Here is a 24,086-nt window from a genome sequence, read left to right as displayed (position 1 = left end):
TGGCCCGGACCCGCGCGGTCTGACCCCCGCATCCACCCCCGAGCCCTGACTCCGGGATCTGAAGCCGGCGGCAGGCCCAGCGCGTCCTGACCTCCAGGATCCGACCCGCGCCTCCGCCCGCGGGCCCGGCTTCGCCCCGACCTCCGCAGTCCGACCCCCGCGTCGTCCCGGTGGCCCGGCCGCGCCTCGACTTCCGCCATGCGACGCCCGCCACCAGCCCTGCCCTTGACTCGGCCGCGAGGACGCCCCCGCGGGAATTCCTGCGGGCACCCCCGTCCCGCGCCGCCCCCGGGACCCCCCAGCGCGGACCCCGGAAGGGCCCCCGGCCGTCAGCGGCCGCCTCTGCGCAAAGTGATTTCTCGGAAAGCCAAGCGCTTCGAAGAAGGCGGGCCGGGCGGGCCGCGCCCATTGGGTGGTGCTGGCGGCGCGCTCGCGCCCGTTGGTCGGATCCGGCGGCCCTCCCGCGCCCATTGGCCCTTGCGGCCGCCGCTCCGCACGCAGGCCCCGCCCCAGACCCCGCCCCCAGCCCTAGACCCGCGCCGCCGCGGAGCCGGCGGCCGCATCCCCAGAGCGCGGCAGCCGGCGTGGGAACGCGGGCGGCGGCGCCGAAGGCGGGCGGCGAGCTCGGGCGCGCGCGCGGCGGCAGGTAGGCTGCCCGGCGGCGGGTGGGCAGCGGCCCGGCCGGCTCCGTCCCTCCTCACCCGCGCTTCCTCCCGAGCTCAGACCCAAAGTCCAGTCGCTGAGCACGGGGCGGCGGGTCCCCACGGGCTGGGATGGACCAAGGCGTCGGGCTTGCACTGAAGACCTGGGAGTGGCCTGGTGGTGCCTCCGGTGCAAGACCTGCTCCCCGGTCCTGCCCAAGCCCTGCTGCCCCCGGTCGGCTCCGAGCGTCACGACCGAGGGGCTGCGCGGTGGCCGTCGGGGGGGCGCGCGGGCTGGCGGGGCGCAGGCGTGCTCTTAGGCCTGACGACGGCGATTTCTGCGGGGCTTAGAGGCCCTTGGCTGCCTGGCAAGAAGGCCCTGGCTGTGTGGGGCTCACGCTCACAGCATCGGGGTGCACAGGGCACCCCAGCGCAAGGGGGACCTCACGGGGTGAGATTTGCTGCTTCCCCGGGGCTGTGGGGTGCATGTGAATGGGAACGAGACAGCGAATGTTCCGGAATTTAGGCCTGTGGGCGGATATAACACACTTTTTTGTCTTTTAAACCTAAGTTAGGAGCTGGACCAGACTTGCAGGTTCTGAGCCTGTCCTTTGGGATTATGGCAGGTTCTTCCCAAGAAAAGAACTGGGAGTGGCTCGGTCATCCTGGAAAGGCTGGAGCCGTAGTGGCAAACGGCGTGGAAGCTGGTAGCCTGGGGGTGGGGGAGGTGCCGGCGGCTAGCCGGTGGGAGAGGTGTGGAAGGTGAGTCGGGCACCACCGCCTGGGCACATCCTGGAATCCGGCCTGGGTGGGGCCATTGCAGCCTCTTATCACCTCTCGCCTGGGAAGCCTGAGCCCCGGGTCCTATTTATTGAGATGCAGATTAGCTCCAGCTGGGACTTGGCCCAGAAAGAGAATGATTATCTAAAAATCAAGGAAGAGGAAGTTATACACATGTGACCGGGCTTCTGAATTTTTTTCGGGCTTGACATTTGTTGGGATTAATGCGTTAGCATTCCATAAATCATTGTGGGCCATCGGGGACTAGAATCTTAGGCCTGTGTTGCCACTTAGAGTCTGAGGCGGTGATCTCTGAAGTCTGGTGGGGGGCTGTCCATGTGCTCAGATCCGGTAACGTTGTCTTAGCTTTTTTCTGCAAGTGAGCACAGTGAGAGCGTGCCGGGGTGCCTGGGAGTCCGGGTGCCCTCCTGGGCTTCCGTGTTTCTTCTGGTCGGCAAGGAGGCCACGTTAGATGGTGTCCGAAGTGTTGTCCTGTTTTCACGTTCTGTGTTTCACTCTTCCTCTCACTGACCCCTCTCGAAACCTTCTTTTCTCCTTTCCTGTCCTTATAAATCACCAAGACCATTATCCTTAACAATGCTGGGGGCTATGAATCTATCAGAAATCTTTTTTTTTTTTCTTTTAAGATTTTATTTATTTATTTGAGAGAGAGCAGGAGCGAGAGAGATCACAGATGGAGAGGGATAAGCAGGCTCCCCACTGAGCAGGGAGCCCAATGCGGGGCTCGATCCCCGGACCCTGAGGCCATGACCTGAGCCGAAGGCCGTCAACCCTCTGAGCCCCCCCAGGTGCCCCAAGTCCATCAGAAATCTTGATAAGAAGGTGTTGACCCACTTTCTAGAAAAGCCGCCCATCCAAAAAAAAAGTCTTGCTTTTCCTTTTCGGGAGGCTCCCGGAGCGTGGAGTCTGGTTTGTGACCCTTGTACTAAGGGGATGAGCCGAGTCCTGATGAGTGGGCACGTTTCACAGAATTGTCAGATCTGCAGCCACCAGCCCTCCTGTTGTGTTCAGGGCCCTCTTGCCTTCCTCCGGCGCACACGGCGTACTCCTCCAGCGAGGCGGTCTCCCCCCAACTCAAAAGGATCTGTAGGAACCAGGACTGTGCTAGGTTACTTTCTGGGGGGTGCTTGGTGGTGGGGTTTCTTTTCTCTCCCTAGGTGTCCCTCCTAAATCTTTACCTTCTTATTTAGAAGCACAGGGGACTGTTTTGGAATTGTGGGCTGCCTGTGACGTATAGTTCATTCACTTGGCTTATGAGGAGAGCCTCAGAGCACCTCAGGTGGTTTTCCTGAGGTCATGTGGGAGAAAAGCCTTTGCCGGGTCTTCAGTTTCCAAATTCAAGTCCAATTCCTAATTCCACCCACGTCACCCCTTTTACACCCACTGGTGGGCATAGAAAAGTCACAGTCGGCACTCGGGACTCACCTTCCCCCCAGGACCTGGACCCCCTTTCTGATCCCACAGCCACGTGGAGGGTGGCTGGTTTCCAAGTCGCACCCTTCTTGCTTTATGGACCAGCAGGGCTCTGGATGTGACTGTATTCTTGGGGACATTATGTCTTGTCACTACTGATGGTTTCAAACCTGTTTGCCCAAAGAGGTCACATTTTAATCAGAAGAGTAGAAATGCCTTTTTTTTTTTTTTTTGGTGGGCGTTTGCCCAACTGTTGAGGGGATTTCCAGCCCTGTTCTTGTAAACGCGGGCTGTGTGTCGATACGGCTTGGTGGTTCTTTCTCCGTCTGCTGTTGGGAACGCTCCCTGTTCTGGCAGGAACGCTCTTCCAGAGGATGTCTTTGGGCACCCTGGCGATGTCCCCAAATTCTGGTGCCTTCTGGAAGAGCACAGCCTGGCCGACCTCACTCTGTTCCCCCGTTGCGGTTGGTTTCCTTGCTTTTGTTCCTTCCCGAGGAGGACAGTCAGGATGACATCTGTTGTTTAGAGAGGACCTTCTAAGGTCTAGGCGTGGCCGCAAGTGCCTCCTCTGAGCCCTCCCCCAGAGACGCCGAGGGCTGGTGGTTCTCCCGGGGCATGCCACGCCGAAAGCATGACTCAGGGGCCCCCCGCCGGGAGATGGTGGGACTCACATGGGACCCCAGCTCGGTCTCATTCCCAGATTCTCGCTCTTGTCAGTAACCCGTCTGAGAAGCAGCGGTCCAGGAGGGATGGCTCTGGGCATCCCTTCTTTTCTGGAGCGCACAGATGTTCTGTTTGTTAACAAATGCTGTCCCGTTGGACATCAAGTCAGGGGATTGGCTCTCTGCGTGATGAGCTGCTCGTTCAAGGGCCTGGACACGTGAAGGCGATGATTCCCCATCCCGTGCTCAAGATGGAAGGTGCCCTTCCCTGGGGCTGTGTTTGCCCGAGACGGAGCGGGGGACGGCTGGAAGGGGCACCTGCCGAAACCTCGGGAAGCACCGACACCTGGGGCGGGGCAGCTGCCCATTTCCCGGCTCTCGCGCCCGCGGGGTGCTAGGATTTGTGCGGCGGTGTCTGTAATGTCACTGAACGTGCGCTTTTCTGTCCCAGGATGTGTGACCGAAATGGTGGCCGGAGGCTCCGGCAGTGGCTGATCGAGCAGATCGACAGCGGCATGTACCCAGGGCTGATCTGGGAGAGCGACCAGAAGAGCATGTTCCGGATCCCCTGGAAGCACGCGGGCAAGCAGGATTACAACCAGGAAGTGGACGCGTCCATCTTTAAGGTGCGGACTTGAACTCCCTCCCCTCGGCCGGGTGGTCCGTCTTCCTCCAGGCCCGTGTGGGTGTTGAGGGGCCTCGTTCTCGTTGTCTTGAAAATAATTCTAGTTTTTCAGAACACACGTTGATCAGGTGCTGAGTGGGTCTCCCACAGACGAGGTCGCAGGCTGTTCACATCTCTTGTGTGTCCTTGTCTCTTGGAGGTCAGTGGGATGTTGTTGGCTTATTCCCGATGGGGAGATGGAGGGCACTTTCCCCATTTCTTCCGCACAAGAAGTAACAGTTGGGGAGCGAGCAGTCTTCAGGGCCCCGAGACTGAAACCTTATCCCCTGGGCTCCCGTCTCACTTCCATTACGAATTCTAGGAAGGGTGTAAGTCTTGGTTCTTTCCATGTTCTTACTTCTGCCTGACAGTGGAGGGTCAGCTCAGATGACAGAGACACCATCTGTCGTTGCTTCCGGGGCCGGGTCATGTGGGGTGCCCCAAACCTGCAGCAGGTTCTAAAAATAGTCTTCCTTCCCCTGCACACAAGAAGTACCCAAGTGTGGAGAGGCTTGCTTGTGCCCAGCCCACCCCGCAGGTCGGTTTGTCCTTCCGCACAGTCCCATCCAGTATGCGCTTCTCCTCCTCTTCCGTGGAGGCCCCAAGAGGAGAAGTGACTTGTCCAAGGTCTCCCAGCTCTTGGGCCACAGAGCCAGGGCAGCGCAGCTGGGCTCTCAGGGTCCCCTGTGGGTCGTCGTCCCCTGCAGGCTTCTCTGAGAGTTGAGGGATGCAGGCCCGCCCTGGGAGATTTGGATCCTGAGGTCAAGGGGGTCGGCAGTGGGATGCAGCCCAGGTGGCTTACTCAGAGCCCCCGCCCCCTCACCCTGTTCTGTGGGCATCTGGGGTCCAGGGATGGGAGGGCGGGCAGGCGGAATTGTGGAGGGATGGGAATAGGACCCCAGACTGAGGGGAGGGCAGGAGCACAGGCCTGTGGGACCCCAGGGCAGCCCGGGATGCTGTTCTGGCAGCCGAACAGAAATGACAGAAGACCGTGCCTTGGCCCCGGAGCGGGGCACATGCAGGTCACAGCCAGCTTCAGGGGCGGGTCGGCCCTCGGGTTCTCTGTGGCGGTGGTGGTGGGGCTCCACGTTTCCACACTTCTGTTCCATCTCTGATCCGGGCTCCCAGATCTCTTTGGGAAACTACGGTCAGTTACTGGCTCTCGTCCAGAAAGTGGGCCCACGTGGATGGTTTGCCCTGTCTCGCCTTCCAGGACCCCGGGTAGCCCTGGTGTCCTCATTTCTCCCCACCGGAGGAGATCCTTTGTCTCACCACCCTTGCCGCTGAGGACTCCTCGCCCGTAGAGGGCTTTGCCTTAGGCTTCCTGCCAACTCTCTGGGGAAAGACCCAGCTAAATGTCACGGGGCCCAGGGTCTGCTAGTTCTGCCGGGAATTCTGGGTCGTGGATGGCTGCAGACCAGAGCTCCTCACCTTTGGCACTGTTGACCTCTCAGGCCAGATGTATCTGCTTGTGGGGCCGCCCTGGGCATGGGAGCATGTCTGGCAGCACCCCTCAACCCCGCAGCGTCTCCCCCTCCCCACGGAGGCCTGTGAGCATTGCTGACTGTGGGGAGGACAAGCAGGTTTAGGTGGATGCCTGGGGTGCTGAGGGCCCGGGTTCCGGGTGACCGTCACTGAGACCTCTTGGGGGTGGGGGGAACATCAGACCAGTGGGCCGCATGTCCTTGGCTGTGTCTCCTGGTGGCCATGCAAGGCCTCTCCCTGCACTTTGCTCCCTGTTTCAGCCTAGGCTCTGGGGGTAATGAAATAAAGTTCCAGATTTATACGTCTTATGCAATGTGCTTCATGGCCATTTCAACAGTGGCGAGAAGAATGTGCAAGGCCCCCAATGCTTCCGTTCGTTACGCAGTCGCCCAGTGTGGCAATCTGAGAGGACCCACAATCTCAGCAGGAGTGGGGTGGGAGGGGGATGTGGGGGCCCCTCGGGGCTGGTGGCCCCCGGGAGGACGGCCCGCTGGTCAGAAACAGGGAGGGACCCCACCAGCCGGGCCCAGCCTCCAAGTGCGTCTCCCTGCAGCGCCCAGACGCACCTGCACAAGGTGAAAGGTTCACAGGTTTTCTGGGTAACTAGAGAACCTCCTGTTGGGGACACTCAAAGAAAACCTTTCCGTGGAGCGTGAAGCCATTTATCCAGAGAATTCTTCACGGTGTGCGGCTGTGATTGTGTGGCCGGCCCCGTGGGGTAGGCCAGAGACGGGATCGGAAAAGGCCCAGCACATTCTGTCTTTGAGTGTCCCGAGGCGCTCCTGTCCGCTCATGCTTGTTTTTAGAAAAGCATTTGGTGAAGCTGAGGGTCGTTTCTCTGAGCAGCTCTGTGACGGGGTAAATGACCTAGAACGGACTTCGTAGCACAGATAGTTCAAATGCAGTAGGCCATCGAGGGGAAAAAAAAAAAGCGTTTGATTTTTAAAACACAAGACGAGACTGTAACATCGAATTGGGAAGAGTTTGTGCTCCCCGGTTCCCTGGGGCACGCGGGCGGCCGCCGTGTGGGGCGCAGACTGCCCCGGGCCTCCGAATGGCTCCACTCGAGGCTGCGGAAGGGTCCCGAGAGCTCCCAGCTAAGCCGATGTTTCAGAGCCAGCCGGAGAGCCCGAGAGGCTCGGGGCAGGACCGGGAGCGAGGTACCTCTGAAGCCCACTGGGGCGCCCCCGACTGAGCACCCCACTTTGCGCCAGGATCTCCTGGCGGGCCGGGTGAGTGTGAGCCTGGCATGTGGGGTAGGACATAGGCCCTGCAGAAAACTGGCAGGTCCTAACGTTGCCCGAAGCCCGCACATCGAGCGCTGCCTGTAACGCGGATTCACCAGGGCTTTGCGGCAGGGCCGGGGCAGGGGGTGTGTTGGCTCGTTGGCTCCTTGCCTCTCCGGGGTACCCTTGGCCGGGTCTGGGGAAAGTGCCCATTGTCATGGCCGGGGCTCTGTGGGTCAAGGCCAGGATGCTCTTAGACATTCGGTCCCACACAGGACGGCGTCCACCCCGAGTACCCTCCAGCTGCACACAGCAGTAATGCCCAAGTGGGGAAACTCGGATTTAACGGTGTGAAAAGCGGAAATTACTGTTGAAGTTGTGAGGGGTTTGCCTTCCTTGAGAAAAGCGAATCCCAGCCCGGTCTGCGATGCTGTTAATAAAACACTGAATGATTAGGAGGGATGGGACACCGTTCCCGTGAGAGGGGACTTTGTGTCTGCGTCGGAGAAGGGGGTGACGCTCGCGTGCCCCATGAGGAACTTTCTTCCGTTCGCCTCCGGCTGCGGCGCCATCTGAGCTCAGGGCCTCAACAGAGAAGCTGTGAGGTCTTTTGCCAGGGGTGGGGGGTGTGTCACGGAGTTCTGCCCGTGTGGCCCCCTGGTCACCTTGGGTCACCGGACGGTGGTCACTGGGATGCTGGCTGAAGATGCGGGTTCCCAGACTAAGCACCCCCTTACTCAAGGGGACTCCCTGGGGATGGGCCCCAAGGATCTGCCTCTCACCAGTTCCCAGGGCACAGTTGTAGTCATTGACCTTGAGGACCCTTGCTGTGGGGAACTCCATGGGGCTGACCATAGGGACCGTGGTGTCTCAGCCCTGACCAGGTCACCCTGAGAAGACTGGCGTCTTCCTGAGTCGGGCTGAGGGTTCCCTCCAGACCTCACATTGACGGAGGCTGGCAGGTGGCTCTGATTTTGCCAGAGACCAAAGGTTTTCACCCGATAGCCCTGACCCCATCGTTGGTGTGTGTGGATTCCAGTTTCAGAATCTTGAAACTGCCTGTCCACGTGGTCACCTGGATTTTTCTTCAGTCCTGCCCCCTTCCGTGTTGTAGCTTTTGCAGGTTTCCAGCTTGGAGCTCTGGTCCTGGTTGAGAGGACCGTCAGGTTTGGAGAGGTCAGGAACAGCTGTGGAGAACCAGCCGAGACAGAAAACAGTTTGTTGCCTTTTAAGCAGGGCCCTGGGGCTGTGGCTGGGGCCGGGAGGGTTAGAATGCCAAAATGCAAAGCAAAATTTCTATTAAAAGTAGCAGGGCAGTGTATGACCACATTCAGACTTCTTGCAAATGTTCCCTTTTCATGCTAAATTTTGGCTAGGGGTTGATTTGAAAAAGCAACAAATTGTTCTTTGTTTTGAACATTCTAGTGAAACCATGTGCGACTTCCTCTTTGCGCTCGCTGACCTCAGGCCCCTCCTGGTCCCGGGAAGGATTCGCCAAGAGGCAGATCCAAGAAGTGTGTGGGGAGGAGCCACCGGCAGGGGCCGCATTCTGGTTCCCTGCATTCTGGTTCCCTTGGGTGGTCCTGGTTGGGGAGGGGCCCTTCCTGGCCTTGTCTTTTCAAGACGGAGGTCCACGGGTCCCTAAGGTCCCCAGATGCCCTGAGTGCGAGCTGATGGCCAGAGGTGGCTGTCAGGACAGCGAGATCTGCACGGGCCCTGACTGTGGCTGTGGGTGTCAGTGGTCGGGCTGGGGCAGGGCTGGCCGCCTCTTTCATGTGCTGCTTTCTGCTCCTTCAGGCCTGGGCGGTTTTCAAAGGCAAGTTCAAGGAAGGGGACAAAGCCGAGCCGGCCACTTGGAAGACGAGGCTCCGCTGCGCCTTGAACAAGAGCCCAGATTTTGAGGAAGTGACAGACCGGTCCCAGCTGGACATTTCTGAGCCCTACAAAGTGTACCGCATCGTGCCCGAGGAGGAGCAAAAATGTAACTATCCAGGACGGGCGCAGGGCCCCGCAGAGGCCACCCGGCCCGTAGCCCCCCCGCCGGAGAGCCTGGGTGCTGGGTGGGGGCACATCTGGGCGAGTGGTTGCGGCTCAGCCCACTGTCCTCTCGCCTGCGCCAGCAGATCCTGAGAGCGCTTCCCCTTGACCTCGGCCGCCGTCCGCTGGCCACGTGGCAGTTTCCACTTGGGGGGAGGTAGCGCCCGTGGGAGGAAAGGGTGGGGAGGTCGGGCCGCCTGCTGCTCACTGCCGTCAGCTCGGGAGCTGACAGTGGGGCCTCCTTGGGGCGCGGTCATGGGGCCGGGCAGGGGCGAGTGGCCTGGGCAGCAGCGTGAAGGAGCGGTTCCTTCTGTTTTCTAACAAGGCCTAGAGGAGGCCAGGGGACAGTCAGGTGGACGCAGGCAGGCGGAGGGTCACGTTCCTGAATGCTCTGGGGGATGATGGCGCCGTTGGCTTTGTTGTTGGAGATCCCAGACGCCTCGGCACCCGGCTAGAGCCTGAGGGTTACTGGGGGGCTCTGGAAGCGGTGATTCCGGAGTGACTGGTGCCTGGATCCTGAAGGAAAGTGAGCGCTCAGACGCTCTCCTGGGCTGTACACACCTTCCGAGTCCGAGCTCTGCCCACTGGGGGAGGCTTGACACTGTTGACAGAGAATTTAAGTTAAAGTTGTGGCGATCCCAAATCTATGGTGAGCCTGGGCCAGAGTCATTAAACTCCTCCCCAGGGGAGCCAGCACAGGACAGGGACCGTGGGACGGAGACTGTGAGGCTCGGGTGGTACTTGGTCCGCGAGCCCAGCCACTGGATGTTCCGTCCCCAGTGGGCAACCCTAGTTTTGGGAGTTTGTAGCTTCACGGTGTGTAAGTTAGCACCGAACATGGCTGAGTCGGCCATCAGCAGTAAGTCAGACCGGCCTTCCCTTGGAGAGTCTGACGACCTTGACAGGGAGGCCTCGACCTTGACTGGGAGACTGAGACCTTGACCGTGACAGGGAGGCCTTGCCGGTATTGCTCTGGGAGGCCTCGGAAAGGCTAGGCATGCATCTTTCCCTCTTAACGTCCAAGTTCTGGATAATTTTCATCAGCCCCAAATGAGCTGTGGTTTGAGGGAACGGAGAAGTGTGACTTCTTTGCCCCCCCGCCCCGGCTCAGCCAAGCTTGACCTGGCAGGTGAGCCCAGCTTGTTTCTATCGTGGGGTGCAGCCAGCATCACCTGCCCCGGTGGGGGTTACAGAAGGAGTCGGTTCTCAGGGGGCGGGGGACGCTGCATTTGCATAGTGTCTAAATGGACCCACTCTGCTCCGTACTTCAGTGGTTTGCAGGCTTCACTGGGGGGCCCCCTCTACCTCGTACTTCCCTCTACTTCCCCCATCCGCAGCTTCTAGCCAGTCCTTGAGTCTCCAAGTAGAGTCTGGATTCAGCTGGGATGGAGCGAAGGTCAGTTAGGAGCCTGTTGGTTATAGGAAACAGCCGGCAGATCTCTGGCCCAGGGGTAGGGGTGAGTGTGGGGCGGGAGTGAGCCTGGGGTGGGGGCTTGCTATGGGGCCCCCAGGGCCTGGAGGCCGTGCCTGGTGGGGCCCGCCCTCCAGTACGCCGTGCGTGCACGCCTGGTGTGTGCACAGATGCGCGCTGTGTATTTGGAAAAGCCACAGAGACATTTCCTGTCAATTAACTTTAAAAAATGACTCCAATCTGCGCACACATCGTGCCAGGAAATCTGCGAGTGTCTTCAAACAGCCTGGCTTATAGATGTGCCCCAGATGGGTGGTGAGTGCCTGGTGGGAAGTGCGTCTGATGGGCGCTCGCGCTCCTTCTCGGCCAACGGGGACGAGCCACACGGCCGTCCTGGCCCTCTGAGTGTTACAGACAACCGCCGACTTCTCCCTTTGACCCGGACGATCGGACGGCTGAGGCAGCACGGGCGATCGTTTCTGGGCTTCTTCCAAACCAGCGAAGACGCCGACTGACCTGTATTTTGCTGAACTCAGCATTAAAAAACCCCAGACTGAAAAGCCAGCCCTGATTCTGCCCTCGATGATGGCTGCGATGCTCTGGGCCGTGTGTCACGCGTCTGCCCAATTTTTCGCAGGCAAATTAGGCGTGGCGACTCCCGGCTGCGTGAGCGAGATCACCGAGATGGAGTGCGGGCGACCCGAGGTCGACGAGCTCATCAAGGAGGTGAGCGGGCAGCCCCTTCCCCTCCATCCCCAAGCGCATCCCGGTGCCGCGGAGCTCCCTGCTCTGGGCCAGTGATGTTCGCGCCAGCTGTGGACTTGCCCTGTTTTAAACGTCCTGACTGGCGGTCTTAGAAAACGCATCGCGGAATCCCTTGGCTTCTTGGACGGGCTGCAGTGAACAAGACGGAAACTCGCTGCCAGGCTTGGGGTTGTCCTTTCGACGGGGATAGGGTGCTGTCGCCCGCAGGCGGCTGCCTTAGAGTCTGCCGCTGGGCGGCGGTAGTCAGGCCTGTCAGAACCGCACGGAAACTCCGTTCGGGGGCTGTGAGCCGAGGACTGGCGAGGTCTCTGTCGGCAAAACCCGTGGGGTCTCGGATGCCGGCCGCAGCTCTGCAGGCAGCCTTTCCTGGTCCCACCGTCCGCCTCGCACCTCTGCTTCTCGGGCTGTTAGCAGGGGGACCCAGCATAGCTGGCTGGGCGCGAGGCGGTGTGGGCGCGACAGTCTTCCTGACGCCCGCGTGGCCGCAGCGGGATTTTCAGGAGTCGCCCGGCTGCCCGAGAACGTGCAGATGGCCACGCGGAGCCTCCGCTCGACGGCCTGGCTTGGGTGCGAGCGGCAGCGGCTGGGCTTCGGGGTGGTCTCTGGCAGCGGACCGGCTGCATTCCTGGCCTCGCGTCTCCAGCGACACCCCGTTTCCCCTGCAAGGCTTTCCTGCAGGCTCAGAGAGGGAGGCGGTCAGGTTGGCACACCGGGGCCCCGAGAAACCCAGATTTCCAAGGTTTGCTGATGAGAGCCGTCGGCCTCCGTTCAGGAGTCAGAGCCGGCGGTCCAGGTGTGGAGAGGGAGGCAGGACGCACTCAGTCCCGTGAGTCTGTCCAGCGTCACTGTTTGCTGGAGTCTCAGACCCTTCTGCCTCTCTAGCGCATCGGGGCAGCCAGGTGACCTGGCCGTTGGTTTTGCGACAGGCAGTTTCACAAAAAAAGCCATAAACTGACCGGGGGTCCTGCAGTGGCCAGCCGCCCAGGCTCATCCCGGTGGGTGCGTCTTGCTCGGTCAAGGTGCACAGTAAGGTTTTCCTTGTGGCTTGGGATCTAGGCGTCCCCACACGGTGTGGCTTTTTGGTTAAGTCTAATCCGTTCATGTGTCCCAACCCCCGAGTCCCGCTCTGGAAGCCCAGTGAGTGCAGGGCTCTTGACTCGCCCTGTTCCCGCAGCCGTCTGTGGACGACTACATGGGGGTCGTCAAGCGGAGCCCCTCCCCGCCCGATGCGTGCCGGAGCCAGCTGCTCCCGGAGTGGTGGATGCAGCAGCCCAGCGCAGGTGAGGACCCGCCTTCCGGGGACCACCCTGCTGTGGGGGATGGCGGCGTCGGGGGTGGGGGTCCTGGTATTGCCGTGAACTCTGCTTTACTGAAGGTAACTTCGCCCCTCTCCCCACTGCCTCTTAGGAAGGCACATGGACCCTGCCCCAGACCCCGCCCTGGCCCTTCCCCCGGGGGGCGTCGGCTTGTGGCCTATGATCCTGGGACGGGGTGGCCAACCCCTCCCAGACCAGAGGGGAGATGGGGCTTTTGGCCGCACTCGAGCTTGCCATGTGGGCCTGCCAGCCGCTCCCCCAGGACATCAGAGACCCCCTCAGAGTGGAGGCCAGAGAGGCAGGGGGGCGGGGCCAGGACCGTGCGGTCGCTCTCTGGGAGCCCTGGCTTCGAATCCCATGGTCAGCGGGGAGTTTGTAACTTAAAGTCTCCGTCCTCGCATCTAATGGAGATACCAGGACTGTCCCTGGGACACGTGTCCAGGGGGTCACGGGCTGAAGGAGACATTCATGCATTTATTAGCTCCTGATGCCTCCCCCATCTGCCCTTGGCGCGCACGGATTGCTGTGTGTTCCCTCAGTCTCTCCCCTGCGGTTTCCCTGCGGGACACTGGGAAGGGACTGCGGCCCAGCTGGCTTCAGAGGCCGCCAGGCTGGGTGGTGGCAGTTTGGCCTCCGGGACCCTGGGCGAGCCCCCTCTCCCCGCATTGTGGCACCTTGGGGAAAGCTGGCTCAGACCCCGGGCACCCCCCTGGAGACAAGGCCTGGGGTGGGCACGCAGGCTCGTGCTGTTTCAGAGGAGGCCTTCGGGTGGGGGGAAATGGGGCCCCAGAGCATCGCACTGACCCTCCATCAAAAATCCCACAGCCCAGAGGACGTTTCCTCCCCCTTTGCTGGTTGAGCTGAGGTCTGGGTATGAAACGTGGGTTACCACATTCAGTAGAAGCCTCTGGTAGGAATTCAGGAGCACACCATGGCGCCTTTTAAAGAGATTTCTGCAGAGGGAGCATTTGGGCTGGTTCCGCACACACGACCGGGTCTGAATCTGCTTTTCACTCTCTCCGGCAGGCTTGCCGCTGGTGACGGGCTACACAGCCTACGACACGCACCATTCAGGTAAGGGCTGCTCCGCGCCGGGCTGGCGGGGTGCGACATGGGCGCTCTTAGAAGGCAGAGCTCCGAGGGCCTGCTCGGGTCCATGGGTGAGCCGATCTGCTGTCAGAGGTCGGGACCCCGATTCCTCCTCCTCCACTGTGGGGGCGAGCCAGGGGCTGGCATCCCTGAGGCCCTTCTCCGATTGGGCCGCCAAATCGATCCAAAAAGCTCTTCCTGCGTAACTGCAGGAGAACGAGCATGGGGCCAGCTCGGGCGCAGTTCTGCCCGTCGTGTGTGACCCCAGGCAGAGGGATTGGGCCCCTCCGAACGTCACTGCAGTGTGGTGACAATTAAGTGGAGTGTCCTTTAGAGTGTCCGGTAGGGATATCCTCAGTCACTAAGCATCACCAGTGTCTCACGAGTGCCCTTTTTTTTTTTTTAAACTGTCTTCTGCACTCAAGTTCATGATGATAAGGATACTTGGTGATGATGATGGAGATGGTGGTGGTGATGGGGATGATGGGATGATGGGGATGGCGACGATGGTGGCGGCTGGCTAGGTGCCAGGATCAGTGCTGCGACTCCCCTGTCTGCATCTCATACCTCCCATCACCTGGCGAGAGGTGCTGTGACGCCCCCCCTCCACACACACAGGCTCAGAAGTGCTGGGTCACAGCCCGTGGGCCCCAGGGCGGGGGTAGGGCCTCGGGCTGTCCTGTGTGTGTTCCAGCCCCTCATGGTCACAGGTGGGCTCTGGTACATTTTTGTCTGCTTGTGCTGGGGACTCAGACGTCCTGCCGGTGGCCCCTGGGATTTGCATTAGGACTCACTGATGGTGTCTACCCCAACAGCTGTCACTTCTCTGGGAAGCAAACAGCCTGGCTCATCAGGACGGACCGCGGGACCTTGGGTCTGGGGGACCGGAGGTCTCTTGGTGCAGAGGAGGAGATGGGGCTCCCAGAGGTGTCCAGACCAAGGCCCTCATGGGATGGCTGTTCAGGGTGGTGGAGGTGGCTTCACACCCAGGCAGGAAGATGCCAGAGGAGCAGTGTCCCTGTTCACAGTACTGGTGCCACTGCAGAGCAGCAGTGTGAGCTGGGGGAACCCAGGCTTGGAGGTTAAATCGCTGGTCATGGTCACCCAGCTGGGAAGCCGTGGCCCGGGTCAAAGCCAGGCACCCGGCTGCCTCCTGCAGGCCCGGCAGTGGCCCTGGCTCACAGGGCCAGGCCTCTGACCTAGTCTGCTCTGGGCCGCGGCCCGGGCCGTCTGCTGACCAGTGCTTCCTGGGGGCAGGGCAGTGGCATCTGGGTGAGGAGGCAGTGTGCTCAGTTGCCCCAGAGAAGTCCCAGCACCCAGCGGGAGAAGCAGCCCGTAGCTCTGCATCATGCAAGGAAAACCAGAACCCACTCTTCTCGAGGTTGTGGACTTTGGGACCTCGGTTCCATTCACCCCCCACCTGCATAAATAAGTCGAAGCTGGGGGTCCCCTGTTCTCGGCCCTGCAGGGACGAGGTGATGAGGGACCGGGCAGGGGAAAGGTGGTGGGGAGTGCTGGATGCTGTGGCCTTTAGATGCCACCAGGCTTGATTGCCCCATTTTTCTGGGGAGATCAGGAGTCCAGATTTTTATGTGAAACCTTCCCAGGTCAGAGTGACCACAGATTGGCGTTAACAATGTCCCTGTGGGCCAGTGGCTCCAGACGCCCCCGTGGCTGCCCGTGTGCGCCTCGAGTGTGCCCATGACGTTCGGGGGTCAGGGCGGGTTCTGAGCTCGGACAGCGGGGCGCCGTGCTGCAGACCGCAGACGTAGGGCTGGCCTGCTGGGGAGCAAGGGAAGCCCGTCTGCCCCATGCAGCTGTCCCGCCGTCCCAACAGACACCATAACATCTACACCTGTTTCCTTACCCGGGCCGCTGGGCAGGTTGTGTGCTGGTAGGGCTGGTGCACTAGCAGCGGCCCCTGGTGGGTACCACATAGACCCGGAATTAGGACTTAGAGCTCCCAGAGTCTCCTCTGCGCAGGCAGTGTTGTCCTGTTTCCTGGGTTTGTCTTGTCGTAACTGCTTCTGTGGTGCTTATGGGTGCAGAGCACACACGTGAGCTGACGCCGTCCTTGGCCGCGGGAGGGAGGTGGGTGCCACTGTTCATCTGCTTTGCTGGTGGGGAAACTGAGGCACAGAGTGGTGAAGCCACCTGTGCCTGGTCACACAGCTGAGTTCCCACATCAAGGCGTCTGTGCTCCCGGCATCATCACCACGGTGTCACTGTGCTGAGGCCGTCCTCCGGTGGGTGGGGGACCCTTGAGACTTGGGAGGGGCCAGCCGGAGCCCCGTAGCGTGCCTGGTGGTGGCTTTTCCCTCATGGCTCCTGTTGGGCGCCATGGTTCTGGCTCAGGCCTTGCCCCCCCAAACCTTGCCCAAGCTATGCTGCCCTGGGGCATGGGGACAGCCTCACACGGGCATGTGGGGAGCCCCTGTCTGCTGCCCCCTGGGAAGCAGCCAGTTCTCCTGCCGTGGGCCGGTGTGAGTACAGCCGTGGCAGTGACAGGGTGAAGGTGCGGCGTGGGGACAGGGTCCGAGGGGGTGTTTCTTCCTCTGGGATGAGTTGCAGGGAGTTGTGGAGTGTGTCAGGGCGTGATGTGGTGTTACAGACTGGCTGGGTGGGAGGACAGGACCCCGGGCCGGTGAGGACCTGAGGTCGGATGCCGGGGCTGCCGCTTCCCGCCGGGGAGACCCCACGTGGGCCTCCGTGTCCCCACGTGTCACGGACGTGGATTGGACCGGGACACCTACGCTCCCAGCCTGGCGCGATTCCAGAATGCCGTTTAGCTCCGCCCCGGGAGAGAACAGAGCCTGAGAACGCTAGTGGGGGTACTTAATTGAACAAATAATTCTTTTTTAAAGAGATTTGTCAGAGCACAAGGAGGGGGAGCGGCAGGCAGAGGGAGAAGCAGATGCCCCACTGAGCAGGGAGCTGGGCGCTGCAGGAGTCGATCCCAGAGCTGTAGGATTGTGAGCCGAGCCGGAGGTAGACGCTCAACCAGCTGAGCCGCTGGTTGTCTCTGAGCCAATGATTCTTAAGCAGAATCCGGGGAGGGAGGTGTCCAAGGACTAGACACACTTAGAAATTCTGGTCCCGTGGCTGCCCCTGCCTGAGGCCCAGAGACCTGGTTTGTCCGGAGCTGGCGATAACGACCCCTCAGTGCCCACCGGGGGCTCCTCCAGGGGATCAGGGCCTGAGAGAAAATTGCAAGCAGAATCCTCTCTCCGTTTACTTGATGCTGGGGTGCCACGGCCACCGCTAGAAACGCGGACTGACTTGGGCCATAGACTCCTCTGAGCATAGCTGTAGCTGAAGGGTTTGGAGAGTCCCGATGTGACATCCACGGAACCCCGAGGGGATGGCATCTGTCAAGGAAAGGGTGGCACCGTCGTTTGCCCCGGCCTGAACTCGAATCGAGCACTGGCGTCGGTCAGGAGTGGGGCAGCAGGCCACGGTTACGGGGCACGTAGGATGGCGTGGGTGGGGTGTCGTGGGATTGTGGTGCAGGACCTCGCAGGAGAGCGTCCCAGCGGGACCCTGAGGCGGAGCGATTTTCCGAACTCCTGCATCATCCGTGTCGTGGTGACCCTTGCTGAAGACTGGAGCGCGTTGAGTGGTTTTATTGAGTCATTAGTTTCCTTAGTAAGTCTGGTTTCTAGAAGCGCGCAGGAACTTCCCCGAAGGCCCAGAGGCCCCCGAGAAGTTAAACACCCCCCGCCCCCAGCCATGCCGGGGGGAAAGGACGGCCCCCGCCCCTTCCCGCAGCCCCTGACCGGGCCTCCTCGCCCGCAGCCTTCTCGCAGATGGTCATCAGCTTCTACTACGGCGGCAAGCTGGTGGGCCAGACCACCACCACCTGCCCCGAGGGCTGCCGCCTGTCCCTGGGCCAGCCGGGCCTGCCGGGCGCCAAGCTGTACGGGCCCGAGGGCCTGGAGCTCGTGCGCTTCCCGCCGGCGGACGCCATCCCCAGCGAGCGGCAGCGGCAGGTGACGCGGAAGCTCTTCGGGCACCTGGAGCGCGGAGTCCTGCTGCACAGCAGCTGCCAGGGCGTGCTGGTCAAGCGGCTGTGCCAGGGCCGCGTGTTCTGCAGCGGCAACGCCGTGCTCTGCAAGGACCGGCCCAACAAGCTGGAGCGCGACGAGGTGGTCAAGGTCTTCGACACCAGCCAGTTCTTCCGAGGTGGGTCCTGCCGTCCGCGGGCTGCCCCGAGCCTTCCCGGGGCGCTCTGGGCCTGGGGGAGCGGGAGACGTGGGGTGCATGCAGCTGGGGGGTTGCTGGCCGGCTCTGCCTTCAGGCTGAGCGGTCCCGGGGAGCCTCTCTGGGCCCGGACCGGCGCATGTGCGAGCGAGGGCACGGCTTCAGCGGCTTTCTTGAGCGCGGGTAGGAGGACCAGGGTCTCTAGAAAAATCCCACCGCAGGCCACAGGGTCGGACTCAGGGATCGAGGTGCACATTGTGAGACAGGATGACCTTGTGTGCACGGAGTCCTGGGGTTCCTGTCCCGCCCTGTGTGCTCCTCCTGGAACGTCAGGCTCCCTGCTCTGTCCCCTCTGCTGTCTGTGCCTCCGCTCGAAATAGCTCCAGCCTCCAGGCCTGTGTCTCCTGCCCCCGGCCTGGGATCTCTGTGGGACATGGGGGGCAGGCTTCGCTGGAGACACGGCCTGCAGAGGGGTGGGGTGTGGGGTGTGAGCTCCGGTGTGAAAGCCCCGGGTGCCCACGTTGGAGAGGGGCAGCGCGCCGGGAGCTGTGGTGACCCCTCCCCCGCCCTGTGTCCCCGCAGAGCTGCAGCACTTCTATAACAACCAGGGCCGGCTCCCGGACAGCAGGGTGGTGCTCTGCTTCGGAGAAGAGTTTCCGGATCTGACCCCCCTGCGCTCCAAACTCATCCTGGTGCAGGTGAGCTCTCCGGCCCACTCTTCGGGACTCTGTCTGTCCTGGGCTGGAGAACAGGCAGCAGCGACTGGGGGACCCCGCCTGTGGGCAGAGGCAGGCCCGCGGGGAGACCTCCACGTGGGGCTCGTGGATTCTTGCTCCCTCTCAGTCATCTTCTCACGCTCCAGGACTCTCGGGATCTGTGTTTCCTCCCCCTGCCTTAAGTCAGAGCCCACTTCCTAGCAAGATTCTGCCTTCTAGCAAGGTTTATTTGCCTCAAGGTCTGAGAGAGAAAGTAGGGCTTTTCAGACCCTTACTTAATCTAATCAAAGGAATGAAACTCTAATGGTGGAATCTGGAGTGGCTGCGGCTAGCACTGCAGACCGGGAATACCACTTGCTCTTCCCTTGCCTCTGCCTCCCTGGGGGCTCATGGGGAGGTTCTCAGTGGGCACTTTGGACTGAGTAGTCAGAGAATCTGGCTGGGGTGCGAGACCGTCCCACCACACTTCCCAGCCCTACATCTGACCTGTGTCCGTCCCTCCAGATCGAGCAGCTGTACGTGCGGCAGCTGGTGGAGGAGGCCGGCAAGAGCTGTGGTGGCGGCTCCCTGGTGCAGGCTCCCGAGGAGCCCCAGCCGGACCAGGTCTTCCGGATGTTTCCAGACGTGTGCACCTCACACCAGAGACCCTTCTTCAGAGAAAACCAACAGATCACGGTGTAGCCTGTCTCGGGGGTGCGCCGTCCGGCCCCGTCTCACGCCTCGTTCCTACAGTTACTGTCAGTATTTAAGGGTACAGATGCCCGTGACTGGGGCGGGACGCTTTGCGGGGCTCCTGGTTCAGTAGGGGCGTCCCCGAGCACTGGACGCTGACGCCCCCGCAGGAGGAGCACGACGGGACTCTTAAGCGTGGATACGTGCCCCAGACAACCCGGGCGCTGTCCCTGTGACCTGGGATTCAGACGTGGGCTTCCCGCACCCCCCAGTTACCGTGCGTGGCAGGTGCCTTCAGCATCTGGGGATAGGCCCACGCCTGGGCCTTCAGTTTTACCAGCACATAACTGCTTCCAGGAAGAGAGGTGGGGACAAGGCTGCTTTTGTCTTTCCCTTGTGTTACCGCTATAGACTCGTGTTTCCAACGCTTGACTCGATGTGGAGGGTCTTTACTTTTTAAGCCTGTTTATAAGATGTAGAAATACTTAGGTAACAGCCTCGCTTCCAAAGGTGACAGCAAAACGCCAGGTGTGTTAGGGGGACGGGCACGCGGCCTAGGATTTGCCCCCGGCAGGCACGTCCCCGCCAGAGGACCTGGTGTGTTCCAGAATGTTCCCTGTGGGCCTTCCTGCCCGGCAGCTTAGGTTTTCATTTCTGTGATTAAATCATTCCCAGAGCCCTTGCTCTTTTCATCTTTCTAAATAGTTTTGACCGGTCTTCAAAATACACACATTTTACTTGTCCTGTTGTAAACTGCTTTGAATTTTCTTCTTTCTTACAAAGTGAGCTATAAACCACAGACTGCAAAAGTAACCATACATTGCGCAAGCATTTTGATTGTGCCTTCGAGTCCGTGAACCAGAGCCCAGCCGGCTGTGGAGCGTGTGGGCGTGGCTCGGGCGGACTGGGAATGTAACGACCACCTGTCAGCAGCGCCCCAGTCCCAGGGTGGGTGGTGGCAGGGACAGTGCCTTCCCCCTCCCTAGGACCCCTCGCGGTCTGGGGTGGCCCCGGGCCGTGCCCGGTTCTGCTCTTGACCAGAGCCCTTTGCTGCGACTCCTGGGGGAGAAGGCCCAGTTTCAGCCTCGGGAGCACTCAGGCTGTTTGCTCGCGGAGAAGGCGCATCTACTACCCCCAGACGCTCAGAGGGGTGAGGATAGGTCAGCCTCCCCGCTGACCGTCCACTGTGCACACAGCACATCTCCACCATGGCTCTAAAATGATGTTTATGATTAAAAAGCACTTGAACATTTTTTTCTGGGGGGGGGCAGTGTATTTCGCTCTGTTGGGGTGCCTCTCCCTGCTCCGTGTCCCGGGTGATGTGCCAGGCCCGGCAGAGGTTGGCGCGCCAAGTGAGCTAAGCAGGTGTGTGCCGCGGCCCCGGGAAGCCGGCTCCACGCTTATGTGGCCACCAGGCCGGGGTGGGGAGGAGCTTTGCCTCCTTTCTCCTGGCCAGCCGGGTCACCACCGGCCCTGGCTCAGTCTCGCTGTGAAAGGGCAGGAAGGGGCCTTACCTGTCAAGGTGCACTCCTGTGAAGCGGGAGAAGCTGGGGTTCAGGGGACAGGGTCATCCCCACTTAGCCCATCTGGCAGCCTTATAACTGGGGTCTCTGATTGGAAATCCAAGCCGGAGAAGCCTTGTTCACGTTCCCCGTGGCCACTTCGTGAAGGTGATGCCGGCTTCGCGTGTGTATCAAGACTTTGTCATCGGGGGTCCCTCAAGCTGTGTTTGAATCCACCCGAAAATCGAGGGAAATTAACAGAAGTGGCTTTTCCTCTTTGGCCAACAAAGCTGACATCGTATTGTTAAGGAGAACAGATCTGTTTTCTGAAATTATATCAGAACAGCGGGTTTTGGTCTCTAGCTCAAACAGTAAAGGATAGATCTTGAATGGGCTAAAGGGATATTTATTTTTGTATCTACTTAAAATGTGTATTGATCTGTTTTGTTCTTTATTAAAGTACTTTTTAAAAAGCTGATTCATGTTCTGTGTTTTAAGTTACTGTAACATGTTTCCTCCTTTTTACCTGGTTCTTCCAAGGGGGAATTAAGAAAATGAGCCGCACTGTGAGTTTGTTTTTTTCTCGCTGTTCACTCCTCCCCCGAACAATAGCAACAAGGAATAGAGGCTTACAGATCAGAGGGAACTTTCTGGACAAAATGCAGGGCATGCTAGGTTCTGTGAAAGTCTGGGGGCCCGTGCGGGTTAGTGCGAGCTGACAGGGGCGTGTGAAGGGTGCGGAGGGAGGAGGAGGTTGGTGGAGACAGCCCTGTCCCGGGAGGTGCTGGGACCCCGTTTGGGTTGGCCGCACGTGACAGGGACGTGCACCTTCCATTCATGTGGGCGCTCGCTGTGCTGGGTCCTTGGGGGTCTAGCGGGGACACGGGGGGCCCAGGCTGGTCATCGTTGAAGTGGTGGCTTCATGGGACGTACCTGTTGAACGACCCAGGACAAATCCGTTTTGGGGGGCCCAGACCCCAGCCACAGGGAGACGGACGTCCCCCACCACGCTGCACCTGCAGGCAACGGGCGCAGGGGTGAGGGACTGAAGGCACCCACCCACCCCCGCATGCGGCGGACTGTCGCCACTGGTGGAGTGTGGGAGAGGCTCTGACAGGCCTGGCCGGCTCACCCCAGGAGAGGCCGACTGGTGGCTTTCTTAGACATTTCATGAGTCACTGTCGCAAGCAGGAACTTTATCAGCAAACCCTTTTCTGCTTGTGGATTCAGGGCCTAATGCGGAGACTTGTGGGAGTCGCCTCTCCCCAGAGCTCAGCACCCCTGTGCGGGTTGTTGACAAACCCTGCCCGCCCAGCTGCTCTCACAGGGACGCGGGTGGTGGGCCGGGAGGCTGGGGGCCTCTGGTCTGTGGAGGTCGGGGCCAGGGACGAGATGCCACAAGAATGGCGGGAAGTTTGGAAAATACCATTGGGGCCTGACAGGTGACCTGACCCCCAGGACATGGGGCCTCCTCTGGACAAGTAGCTTCTGGGACCCCAGGGCAGCCCATGGGACTGGACCCATGAGACATTGGGTCCGACAAGCGGCCTTCACTCTGTATTCTGGAAACATTTACACAGGTGAAGACATGTCACCTGTCACTTGCAGAACGACTTGCCCCTCGGCGCACTAACCTTTGCAAAATCCATCTGGGGTTGGAAATACTGGTTTTCCTTTGTAACGTCCAGATGGCAGCAGAGGCTGAGGCCCGGGGTGAGCGTCCCCAGGATCTGCCGGGCCCGGGGTCCTAGGGGGTTCCTCTCGCCCGGGACAGCTACTTTCCACACAGCAGCCGTGGTGGGAACCAGGAAGAAGTGATTCGTGTGTGATTCAGACTCTGTACAAGAGAAAGTTTAGCAACTCAGTTACTTAGAAATATTTAGAAATTCTTTCTAAGAAATGGTCTATAACTAATGGCTGTAATTTCTGCAGTCCAGTGGGCTGAGGGAGGAGCAGGGCTGGCTTCTCCGTGGAAAGCGTGGCTGTCCTTACTGAAAGGAGGGGAAGCGGTCGACGCGTTGACCCGCTCATCATCTCGAACTTCCTCACGGACACGGGCGCATTCAAGTTCTCGCTCACATAAGACACGCATTGGATCCAGCATTTTCCAAACTTTCCTTGCAAGTTGTCCGTGGCTGCGTGGTGCCTCGTCTAGCTCGACCAGCTCCAGGCGTCCGGAGGGCAGAGCGGGAATTTGAGTGTGCTTGGGTGCCGTTCCACCCGGACGGAGGCTGCCCGGAACGCGGTGACCGCCCCTCCCAGTACTGTCCACCTGACCTTTCGCTCTGCTCGTGGACTTGGTGGGTCGGACTTCAGACAGGACACGGCGGTGTTGGCTTTTCCGTTCCACAGTCGGCCGTGTCAACCGGGAACACTCACACGGCGGAGGGTGACCTCAGTGCCCCGGGGGGTGGGATCGCCCGGAGGCCTTTTGATCCACACATCTGGGGCCTGGGCGCAGATGGGGCCACACGCGGGGTCCGAGACTGAGGGGGTCCCCACCTCTTGATGACAGGAGTGTCAAGGAGCTGGCAGCCATGTTGGGGGGCATGGCAGAAGCACGTTCTTGCCTACCAACCCGCCTGTACTTTGTTGAAACCGATCTCTGCTCCCTCCCCGAAGCCCTGGCTCCTTGAGCCCCACGTGGACCTTTCCCTCGTCCCCCGTGGGAGCCTGACATGGACACTCACCTTCTTCAGACCGTGGCCCTCCTTCGGGAATGCTCATCCCCAGGCAGGGCCTGACGCTGGGGGGTTACCATGTGAGGCTGTCCCCACCAGATGGGAGGATGGGGGGTGCAGGGAGCTTGTCGGTGAGGGTGAGACCCTGATGTGGCGTTTCCCCCGGCCCCTCCCTTCCTTCTGCTCCTTACTTCTCAGAGCAAGGCTGGGCCACCATCCTCGCTGTCACCCCTGATGTGAGGGCTCTGCCCAAACGGAGAAGGGATCAGGCCATTGGGAATGGTTTCTGTGGGGCCGGGCATGGCCGGGGCTGGGGGAGAGAGAGCAGGTGAGGAGGATGCCCCCATGCTGCGGTGTTCGCATCTGAGGCTGCCAGTGAGGGCTGTGTTAGCGCAGCAAAGCAGCTTAGGAGGGTGCCAAGCGAGCCCTCAGCAGCTGACCGCGCAGACCACCCTTGCTGAGGTCCTGCAGGAGATCCCCCAGAAGCAGAGCCAGAGGCAAGGATGCAGTTTCAGGAATGTGTGGGGTCACATCAGGAAGGGCCACCGGGGGCAAGAAGAGGCCTGTGGAGGTGACCCTGCAGAGCCTGTGGGGCTGGGCATGGCCAGGCACAGGAGCCCTCAAGGCCGGCCCCAGGGGAGGGAGCCAAACCCAAGTGCGCCTACCTCGGCCTTGCTGGCTAGCCGGTGCTCCCAGGGGCCGCGGGGGCCTGGTACTTTCTTCCCGGGCCTTGCGTGCAGGAAGATGGGGCTCCGGCAGCCCGAGAGGCCCTCAGTGCCCCCACAGGGGCCGCCGGGGGGTTGAT

General features: G+C 60.7%; 1 protein-coding gene across 6 annotated transcripts; it reads left to right on the top strand.

Annotated features, from left to right (window-relative positions):
* Nucleotides 1-594: 594 nt before the first annotated feature.
* Nucleotides 595-19,916, top strand: IRF8 (interferon regulatory factor 8). 6 transcript variants are annotated; one of them, XM_032853809.1, is made up of 9 exons: nucleotides 595-611; nucleotides 3,969-4,143; nucleotides 8,690-8,873; nucleotides 10,978-11,066; nucleotides 12,280-12,385; nucleotides 13,448-13,495; nucleotides 17,306-17,692; nucleotides 18,293-18,408; nucleotides 18,931-19,916. In XM_032853809.1, exons 2-9 carry the CDS (start codon nucleotides 3,970-3,972, stop codon nucleotides 19,105-19,107), a joined length of 1,281 nt encoding a protein of 426 aa, XP_032709700.1. In that variant the 5' UTR covers nucleotides 595-611; nucleotide 3,969; the 3' UTR covers nucleotides 19,108-19,916. The 6 variants fall into 6 exon arrangements, with proteins under 6 accessions (XP_032709700.1, XP_032709699.1, XP_032709703.1 ...); XM_032853808.1 differs by lacking the exon at nucleotides 595-611 and adding an exon at nucleotides 636-646; XM_032853812.1 differs by lacking the exon at nucleotides 595-611 and adding an exon at nucleotides 3,824-3,889 and having other exon boundaries at nucleotides 3,924-4,143.
* Nucleotides 19,917-24,086: the final 4,170 nt, after the last annotated feature.

This window comes from Lontra canadensis, unplaced genomic scaffold, assembly GCF_010015895.1.
Source record: "Lontra canadensis isolate GAN:19392208 unplaced genomic scaffold, GSC_riverotter_1.0 scaffold8, whole genome shotgun sequence".
NCBI classification, from domain to species: domain Eukaryota; kingdom Metazoa; phylum Chordata; class Mammalia; order Carnivora; family Mustelidae; genus Lontra; species Lontra canadensis.
This window is presented reverse-complemented; position numbering and strand designations above follow the sequence as displayed.